Source organism: Corylus avellana, chromosome ca8, assembly GCF_901000735.1.
Source record: "Corylus avellana chromosome ca8, CavTom2PMs-1.0".
NCBI lineage: Eukaryota > Viridiplantae > Streptophyta > Magnoliopsida > Fagales > Betulaceae > Corylus > Corylus avellana.
Window position 1 is genome coordinate 11,026,206 of NC_081548.1, and position 11,016 is coordinate 11,037,221.

At 35.7% G+C, this 11,016-nt stretch overlaps 1 protein-coding gene across 1 annotated transcript; it reads left to right on the forward strand.

Annotated features, from left to right (window-relative positions):
• Positions 1-3,565: 3,565 nt before the first annotated feature.
• LOC132189627 (sulfite exporter TauE/SafE family protein 3-like) lies at positions 3,566-7,160 on the forward strand (the record flags this gene model as incomplete). Its single annotated transcript, XM_059604377.1, is given in 12 exon segments — positions 3,566-3,945; positions 4,074-4,233; positions 4,679-4,879; positions 4,978-5,042; positions 5,178-5,205; positions 5,311-5,393; positions 5,468-5,554; positions 5,668-5,718; positions 5,815-6,036; positions 6,463-6,556; positions 6,701-6,841; positions 6,919-7,160. Coding segments are annotated over 12 exon segments (1,428 nt in total). The 3' UTR covers positions 7,005-7,160.
• Between the last annotated feature and the right edge of the window lie 3,856 nt (positions 7,161-11,016).

Below are 11,016 nucleotides of genomic sequence, written 5' to 3' on the forward strand. Positions count from 1 at the left end.
TGGCAAAACAACCAATTTTTTTTGACGTGCTGAAATTTTTTGACGTGGGACTGTAGACACATAAAAAACCTGAAATTTTTGACACCCCTATTTTAACCGTTGAGAAATGTCAAAAGACGCATATCAAAACGGGTTTTTGACGTGTCAATACCATTGACAAGTCAAAAAATCCTAGTTAAAAATTCACTCAATTTTTGTAGTGTTTACAAGTGGAGACATTGGGTCATGTTCTATGGAGTTGCCTCTTCGCAAGAGATGTGTGGCTGGCGTGTAACAAAAAGATTCAAAAAAACCACTAGTGATGAGGAAGCCTTCATCAACATCCTTGACAAATTGTTCAAAAGGTTGGAGGATGCTGAGATTGACCTGGTGGTGTGCATTGATTGTCAAATTTGGTTGAGAAGGAACAAGGTGGTTTTTGGAGGGGAGTTTATGGCACCATCAACCTTGCTTCAGAGTGAACGAGATCAATTGGAGGCTCATACAAAGGTCGACCTCCGCAGCTTAGCACGTCATTGGAGGTGCGTTGGACGAAGCCACTAGATGGGATTGTCAAGCTCAACTGGGATGCTGCCGTTGACAAAAATCTGAAGAAGATAGGTGTAGGTATTATTGTGTGTGGCCATGAGGGTAGCGCGATCATGTCGAAGTGCATGACCAGAACACTTATTTCGGACCCAACAGTTGCCGAAGCCTATGGTGCTTGGTCTACTATGGAATTTAGTAGCCAGCTAGGGTTAAACAAAGTAATCCTAGAGGGTGACTCATTGGAAATTGTCAAAGCTCTACCTAGAGAAGAAAGTACCTAGAATCCGTATGGGCACTTGATTGATGATGCGAAGAACATCCTACGCAACTTTCAGGTTTTGAGTGTTAATCATGTCAAAAGATCGGCCAATGAAGCTGCACATCGACTTGCTAAGAGGGCCCTAATGGTTAATGAGAATCATGTTTGGGGGGATTTTGTTCCACCATATATTAGGGACCTAATTTTTGCTGAAAAAAGCTATCTACTCTAGTGTTTGATAATGGAATCCCAATTCAAAAATAAAATAAAATATTAACATACTAACTAGTAGAACATCTCAAATAGTCAAATTTAATTATTATGAGCCATTTTTCATCTTAAACATAATAGCCAAACTAGCATATAATTATGGTATAATATATAATATAATTATATATTATACTTGTATTATAGTTAATTAGTTATACATAGTATACTATATACTATATTTATAACTTGCTCACATTATATATATACTATAGTTTCCATTATCTAGTTATATTATAATAATATATTATTAATTTGCTACCTATATACTCTAATTATATGCTGCATTGTATGTCTTATATAGTTACGTATTATATATTTATACTATAGATAAATGTTTAGAGGTTGTTTTAAAATTTGGGCTTAAACTTTGCTAGGATCATACATTAAATAATTTAATAGCATAGTTCGAGCTTGGATTAGTTCTGGCTCGAATAGCATTCTTAACGAGCTCGAGCTTCTAATGAGTTGAGCTTGAACACATATTTCATAGCTCAACTCGAGCTCAAATTCAATTTGAATAAGCATCTTTATAAACGAGCTATTCTTAAAATTTTTAGCTTTACTCGGCTCAACTTGATTACGATCTTAAACTCAATAATTTCATCATCATCGTCTAGATTCATCCAGACAATACGACACAAATGCTTATGAAGTTATGCATGCTTACAAGTTATACCTACAAGGGAAGGCAGAATATCTGGCATTTGTGTATATATATATAAATAAAATATTGATCAGGGAAGGAACCACGTGCCTGATTCTTATATTATAAATCGTTCAAGATTCGCACAATGACTTGGAGACATCAGTGTCCTTTGTTTAATCCCTTTCAACATTAATGTACTGTTTTTTTTAGTATTACATGTTTGGAATGTTTTGTCGTTTTGGTCATTATAATTAATGTTTTATGTATATATATATTGACCATCTCATTAACTTAGGCCATCATTATGAAAACCCATAAAAGAAGAAAGAGCATCAAATGGGCTGGCATGGTCGAGCTGGTACGTTGAAAGATAAAAGGATAAGACTCAAGCAATCCACCTCATCAATGTAAGATCTAATCCACGTTACTCTAATTTTAGTATTAAATTCCAACATGTTAGGATCACATGAGTTAAATCTAATTATAGAAGTTAACTTATTCAATATTTTTTCTTACACGCCAGCTTTTAAGATTGAATTTTACTAAAAATTTATATTATTTGGTATCAGAGTCAAACATCACGTCATAGATTCGAGTCATGTAATAAACGACATTGGGCTTTAGTCACCGAAAATGCGACATATGCATGAGTTGAATAAAAATACTAATAAGTGAGTAGAGTTACCAAAAAAATATATATACCATCCGATTATTATTAATAGAGTGAGCTGTCGTGTATGTTGGTCATAAAAACGTGATTATATGTTACGATTTTTGTGTCCAACATAAATTAAATCTAATCTTAATAATGTGTATATAATTTTTTAACATCTACCCTTAAATTCTACTAAAAAATTGTATTACAACTTGGATTAAAAAAAAAGAAAAAGAAAAAAATCAATCTGCCCCCTCATGCGAGTGTCATCTAGCATTAGTGAGGGGAGCACTAGTGGGGAGTGTCCTTTCTTTATCAGTGATATTTGATTGACAGATTACTCTGTTAATCATCTATTTATGAAATATTATCATGATTGATTTTCCAAAAAAAAAAAAAAAAAAAAAAAGGGTAAAGGGGAGTTGGAAAAGTCAATAGAAGAAAGACGCTTGATGATGAGATGCATCAACATTCATCATTCATGCATGAATCTATATCATCATTCCTATCCTTAAATCCACGTGTATATATAGATGAAAAATTATATCCAGCATTTCTATTGCTTTTCACCTTTCATCATCGATAGTAATTCATGTGTTTTTAAGATATAGTTCAATCGGCTGGAAATCATATTTTATGAAGTAAAAATTACTAGTTCAAATTCTCTTTATTAAAAAAAAAAAAAAAAAAAAAAAGGAAGGAAAGAAAGAAATAGTCGAAGTTGCCACCACACTCCAATTGCTACCCACATCATAGGATGGCTTATTTTGTCACTCAAATTGGGCTCATCACCTTTTGCGTGTGATGTAAACTTTATTAAATAGGTATTACGTGTCAACATTTGATTGGTCCACGTATTATTTTTAATGGTCAACTAACGGATAGACTAATTTGATCCTTTATCAAAACTCCAGAAAACTCCTATGATAAAAATAAAACCACGTGAGAATAAAAATAAAGTTTTTAAACTCCAGGTATTAAATATTTAACCCTAAAAGCATTCTCACACATTTACAACGTGTCGTGTGATTCGAAATACAATTTTATGTTTCGTTGACAACGAGAAACATTTCTCATTTCTCACACATTTGTTGCCTTCCTGTTAATCACGCCTGCCTTTTGCGCCTTTCTCTTCGTCTCTTGCCTTCTGAGTGGATTCTTTAACTTCTGCGCGTATCCACCCGGCCTTTTTAACTCACCCCTCCTCAAATGCGAGAAACAAAAAGAAAAAAAATCTTCAACGTCTCCGGCTTCTTTTCTGGGCAACCAAACGGACTTGGGTGCTGACCAGAATTCACAGTTCTTGTATAGAAACGGAGAGAAAGTGTGTGCATGTGTGTATAAATATAATAAGGTGGTAGCTAGAATCGAAATCGGATGGCTGAGTTTGCGGGGAAATGGTGGTGGGGTTTGAGATCGGTGTGGATGGTGTTGTTGAATTTTCTCTTGGCAGTTGTGTTTGTTTCGGCGGAAAGGGATCTGAGAATCGGACCTTCAACATTCAATGAGACTCAATCCACTTACCTTCTCAGAGCTGTAAATTTCTTATGGCAACCCGACAAATCGAGTTATCAACACGTTTGGCCGGTAATGTTTTTAATTCACATGTTTACTTATTCTGTTCGAAGAAAACCAAGATTGTTTTCTTCACTAAGTTGTCTTAAACTCACGCGGGGGTAGTTTAAACATGAGTGACTGTGAATTTTGGTTTACAGGAGATGAAATTTGGGTGGAAAATTGTTGTGGGTACAATAATTGGATTCTGTGGAGCAGCAGTTGGGAGTGTTGGTGGCGTTGGCGGCGGTGGCATTTTTGTTCCTATGCTTAGCCTAATTATTGGCTTTGATCCCAAGTCGGCAACAGCTATTTCAAAATGTAAGACAAGATGTTTTTTTTTGTTTTTAGTTATTTTCTCTGAAGGATATTCCTAAATTTTTTGGAAGCCGGTGCAGATTAAAATACCTGATCAAGAAATTATTTGAAAAAAAAGAAGGTAAGGGGAATAAGGAGTTTTTCTACAGATACTTTTGGCTTCTCAAAAGGAAAATATTATTGACCAGAGATAGAAGCTGGTTACTCACCATCATCAAACCTTCAAATGTTTTAGCAGAGCTAATATGTGCTGACATTTTTAGTGAATTTGAGTTTTGAATTTTGGAGTTGGCTGACTTTTGAGTGTGGAAGACATTATTTACCTCTTTACATGGTTGCTTCCTTGTAAAATCCATTGTCGAACTAAATTGAGCCACTGAAGGAATCCTTTATTACATTAAAATATGGTGAAATTAACAAAGTCATAAATTCCATCTGTTTGTGTCAGGTATGATCATGGGAGCAGCTGTCTCAACTGTTTACTACAACCTTAAGCTAAGGCATCCAACACTTGAAATGCCCATCATTGACTACGATTTGGTACTTCTCATCCAACCGATGCTCATGCTGGGCATTAGTATTGGAGTGTCTTTCAATGTTGTATTTGCTGATTGGATGGTCACTGTTTTGCTTATCATTCTCTTTATAGGTAATTTTTTTTTTGTTGAGTTCTTTATAGGTATTGATTAGTTGAACTTTAGTTTCCCTTGCTCAGACAATACCCTTATTGATTCTGGTGGCTTGCAGGCACATCAACGAAGGCATTCTTTAAGGGTGTTGAAACATGGAAAAAGGAAACCATTATGAAAAAGGTAATCGCATTAAGTTCTGACACAGAGATGCATGAATTTGTGCTTTTTCACATTTGGTCAAAATGCCCTCTTTGTTTTTCTGTTATTAGTACTAAAATTAATGGCTTACCATTGAATTGATTTTTAAAATTTTAGGAGGCTGCTAAGCGGATGGAGTCAAATGGTGAATTGATCCACTGTTCCTCTAATTTTATACAAAATAAAAAATAAAAAATAAATCGTAGTGTTAGCATTGCTTGGAGTTGATTTGGTTTGTCGTGTCTATCAGGTTCTGGTGGTGCAGAAGTGGAATACAAGCCTCTTCCTGGTGGCCCAGGAAATGGCATTCAAAAGGACACCAAAGAACAAGAGGTATAAGAATACCCTGGTAAGCTGTTATCAGTACCACAGAATTCTAGAAGCTAAAATCAATATAAACATTGCAGGTTACTATTCTTGAGAATGTTTACTGGAAGGAACTTGGACTTCTCGTTTTTGTTTGGGTTGCATTCCTTGCCATTCAGATCACCAAGGTTTTGTCTCTTCTACTGTTCTATCCTGTCAAAATGTTAATATCATTCAATCTCCCTTTGATTATGCACCATCAATGGCTCGTTGTTAAATAATCATCTCCCATTGACAACAGAGTCATACAGCTGCTTGTTCAACAGCCTACTGGGCATGGAACTTGTTACAGGTATTTCTATTCATATCAATGGCCTCCTCCTATATTCTTTCCTCTCTGTATGTGTATTAGTTTTTGTTGAGCACAAGTACCTCACACCATCTACAGATCCCTGTTTCTTGTGGGGTATCTTTGTATGCAGCAGCTGGCCTTTACAAGGGACACAGAGTAATTGCATCAACGGGAGATGAAGGGAAAAATTTTCGAGTCCATCAGCTGGTTATCTATTGCATCTTGGGTGTGCTGGCAGGGGTAGTTGGTGGGCTGCTTGGACTAGGTGGAGGCTTTATTATGGGTCCACTATTTTTGGAGCTGGGAGTCCCCCCTCAGGCGAGTTTGTGGTTTTCATTGAAATAAACAAAATCATTCATGCACAGGTCATTTTGGGAATTATCCGGAAGTTGTTAATTTCTGGAAAGTTGTGAATATTTTGCAAACTAATAGCTAAGCAAATAGAACTTTACTCATCTCCTTCTTACTTAGAAAAAAAAAAAAAAAAAAAAAGAAAAAGCCTAAGCCGGTTGGGGGCAAGGGGGGGAAGGTTGAGTATGCTGGACAAAAATTAGAAAGTGCAAAGCTTTTTGGATAACTGGGTCTCAAGGAACCTCAAAACTGAAAACCTATTTAGATGTGGAATTGCTATTATTCTAAGATGCATGCATAGCTACTTGGGCAAATAATAGAAAGTAAAGATGCACAAGAATCCTGTTGTTTTCAAATGATATTATCTATAACTTCTTGATTTCTTCTGTGCAGGTCTCAAGTGCCACTGCCACCTTTGGAATGACCTTCTCTTCATCTATGTCTGTTGTGGAATACTACCTTCTGAAACGTTTTCCTATCCCTTATGGTAATTAAGAACCACACAACACCCATATAATTCTCTATAGTTGTGCTTTTCTCATTCTTTTGATCAACTAACATCTTTACAAGGCAAAGGGGCTTTGATCCATCTAAATTTCTCTGTCCTGATCATCTGCAACTTTTGTGGCAGCTCTCTACTTCGCTGTTGTGGCTACTATTGCTGCCTTAGTAGGGCAGCATATTGTGAGAAAGTTGATCATTTTATTAGGAAGGGCATCTCTAATCATCTTTATTCTAGCCTTCACTATATTTATTAGTGCAATTTCACTAGGTGAGCATCATTGTGAAATTTGAGAACTTCAAAGTATGTGAACTGGAATTCTGAAAAGATTTTTGTCTGTTTGATAGGTGGGGTTGGCATATCAAACATGATTATGAAGATTCAAGGGCACGAATACATGGGGTTTGAGAATCTCTGCAAGTATGAAGCATAGCATGTTTATTTTCCTTTTCATATTTTTCCTTTTCCTTACACCCTGCCTCCCCTCCAAGGCTACCTATTTGCCTTCCTCTTTGTAAACTGGTTCAGAAAATGAAAGATGACCTTTGTAAACTGGTTCAGAAAATGAAAGATGACCTTGCTTGTTCCAGTTCTTCAAATTCTTTATTGTTTATGCGTGTTAAAGGACATTGTTAATCCATAAAATCTGGATTGTCGGTGACTATAGAGCAAGGTGAATCTCACCATGCATGCACAGCAACACGACATCTCACCTACCATTTGGCAGTATCGCCCACTTGATTTATGGGATATGTTTCTCTACTCATGCCTATATACGTTGAGCATTGTAAACGTTGAGCATTGTAAAAGGACATGTAATCTTTACGTTATTTGTTTGATCTCTGAATTTTACATGGTATTAGAGCAATAGACACGATCTTTGAAGGCAAACTCCTCTGTTTAAAGAGTATCATGTTGAATCTCTTGTAAACAGAGCTTCTCTTGTTCCGAAAGTAACAAGATCACGACGTTATCATTAGCCAGAGAACATCGTCAACATTGAAGCCCATCTCCAATTTGGGTGTTTTCTTTCTAGTGTTGAGTTTCTGCTTCCCTGGAGCGTTTTTTTTAACCACCTGTGCTAATTTTCTTTTTCTGTTGTGAGTGGTCGTCTGGTGTTGCCTCTTGTGCAACTTTTCACTACTAGATCTGTCACTTTTTTTTTTTTTTTTTTTTAACAAATTGCTTCATAGAAAAACCAACAGAACTACAGCAAAAAACCCCTCAAAGGGGAGGAGGGAGGGAAGGTGAATCTTTTCCATTACAAATGGGAATGGAAAGGGAGGAGAAAAAGGTGGGAATGCAGCCTGAGATGTCTCTAGCCGCTGCCCAATAAGCTACAAGATGAGCACAGAAGTTCGCACTTCTGTTAACTTTCCTAGCTTCCCAAAGAGAGGAAGTTGGGATAAGAGAAACTGCTTCAAAAATTAAGCTATCTAAATGTCAATCCAAAACATTGAAAGGATGCTGTAAAGAAAATATTACAATGGAAGAATCCCCTTCTAAAATGAAATTTCCTATCTTCAAAGAAATGGCGAGGGAAGCAGCCAATAAAGCTGCTTGAGCTTCATCGTAAGAGGCCTCACAAGGAGGACTGAATTGGTACAAGGCTTTGACAATGGCACCTGTAGAATCTCTGCAGACTACAGCTTGGATAGAGAAGAGGTCTCTTATAGCAGTTGTTGTGAGTTTTGAAAGTACTCGCAAGTACACGAGTCGTTTGCAATATAGATTATGCAAGTGCGAGGTTGAATCCACAAGGAATTGTGTCGTGAAAATAAATTTCTATCTAAACTAATCCTATTTTAACCTAGTTTCAAATTTTGTGTGATTTTGTCGTGCAAAAAGATAAACTAAATTAAATTGATTAAAAGCAAATGATAAAAAGCACTGAAGTTTCATAATCACCCTCACCAAATTAAAGCATACATTATAATGTTTTGTTCATACAACTGACAAGCAATTAAACACTATGGATATTCTTTTTTCTTTTTTCTTTTCTTTTCATAAAATTAATCTATTGAAACATTCAATGAATCTATCCTTAATATAAATCACAATGAATATCCACTTAAAAATCAAATTATCCAATGTATCTGTTTCATTTATAAATCACAATGGATATCCAATTTCAATCGAATGATTCGATGTATCAGTCGGATGAAACACATCAAATATCCAACGTTTAATCAAACTACTAATCAAACAATCAATTAAAAAGGTTTAATCTAATAACTGAATTGAAATAAAATATCATATATATGAAAAACTTAAATTGTATGAACAATACAATGAGAATGCGATTGCAAATCAATGGTGAGGCTTCATCTTCAACCTTAGTTGAAGGTTTAGCCTCTCATGACTACAAAAATCATCTCACAAACAGCTGTAATCATTGAAACTAACCAACTTACAAGAGAGAAATGAGTTTAGAGCTGCAAAGTGTCAAAAGGTCAGAAAATACACTGAACGGTGCCCTCTTGGTTTGTTTGCAATAAAAAAATATGGTACTGATACTAAAAAACTAGGGCTTCAGCATTACCAGGTCAGCCAAGTGCGCTCGATCGCAATCGGGCAAGCTTCAGGTCTTTTGCGGCCCTGCGTGCTTAAGTTGTGCATCTGCGCTCGTGCACTGCTATGACCATGCTTGAGCGCATATGCACCCGAGCATAAGACTGTTTGGCTAGAGCGCACATGCACTCAAGCGCCAGTGTGCTGCGCTCGATCCCAGCTCTAGAAATGCTTTTCTTCAACTTCTTTGCATCTTTCACATTAAGACCACAGTTTTTTCTTAACATCCTACAAACCACCAAAACTAACACAAACATCATAATATAATAAAGCTAAAGGCTTAGCAAATGCAAATTAAGGGGCTCAAATATGCAATATTTGGCACTCATCAAATACCGTAAACTTACATTTTGCTAGTCCCTTAGCAAAACAAAATGAAAAACAAAATCAAAGCATAAAACATAAATCCGCTGTCGTGGGAGAGATGATTGCATTTGCATATGCAACAAGCCTTTTAAACACTAGGCATCCCTAGAGGACGAGTGAAATCTTGTGATCGTTTAACAACAATGATACTCACAAACATTTTCAGGACTATGTTATTGACAAACATGAATTTCCACACAAACACATGGTTCTTACTCATGAGCATGCTTAACAAAATAAATACCACAATCACATCACTAAGACATCCAAAATCAAATCACTCATAGATGGAAATTTGAGACAACATATGATCCATTAAGTGCAAAGTGAGATTAACATAGAATCATGAGGCTTCAATCTACTCAAAGTTTATGTGTACCTCAAAATTCATAGGAATTCTATCAGATGAAAACAACAAAGGCTTAAGTCAAGATGTGCATTTTTTTATGTAGGCAGTACAATGCTCGGCTCCCTTAAGCTTTCTAGTTAACCTATGTACCGAGTGTTGGGCCAGTGACTCCCAAACCAGATGGTTTTAGGGCACTAGATGTAAAAACATCCCAAAGGTGTTAATGACTCAAGTTAAATAGGCTATGAAACCAAACTAGCTATACAATCAACCATATTGAATTTTACATCTTTTTACTCGAATACTCAATGCTTAATGAGACAAGAGGTCCGGTTACTTAATGAGAAACTCAAACTGATTTTTTTATTTTTTATTTTTTTTTTTATTTTTAATTTTATCTATTTTCAAGTCAAGGTTTCATCAACAATTCATCCTACAAATCTCAAAATACACACTATCCAATTTAAATCCAATACCTCATAGACTCTATGCTAATGTGCTTGTGATGATCAACTCAAAACAAGTGAAGCCTCTCTAATCAAAAATGAGTCAAAAGACTCAGATTCCTAATGACATGATGATGATGTGTTCAAGATGTTAAACAAACTAATGAACGGCAAACCACAGTTACAGTGTAACTCATGCTTAGTCAACAACAACATTTTTTTTTTTTTTAAACACACAAACAACAATAGATAATCAAGAAATGGATAGTAATGTCTTCCCCAACCCCAAACTTAAATGACACATTGTCCCCAATGTGGCAAAAAATACAATACCGAATGAGAGGAAAACCTCGGGCATAACGTTGGAGAACGTCCCCCAAACTTGAATTGAAGACACTTGTCCTGAAAAACACAACACAACAAAAGCAAAAAGAAGCAAAACAAAATCAAATGGTAACAAAAAACTCAAAGTAACAAGGGGTTGCTGATGTGGTATTTTTGTGTCTAAAAAATATCAATTATAAAAATAACCACTCGCAATAGGACGAATCTTTGTAGGATACGGCTATAGAGAGGGTGTCGAACCTCAAGGACTGTAGGGGTTTTAATTATCAAAATTAAAAGATCAAATTTAACTTAATTAAAAAGAGAATGATTTATTGTGTAATTTCAAAGTGCATAAAATTAAACGAAAATAAAGGAAGTAAATATAT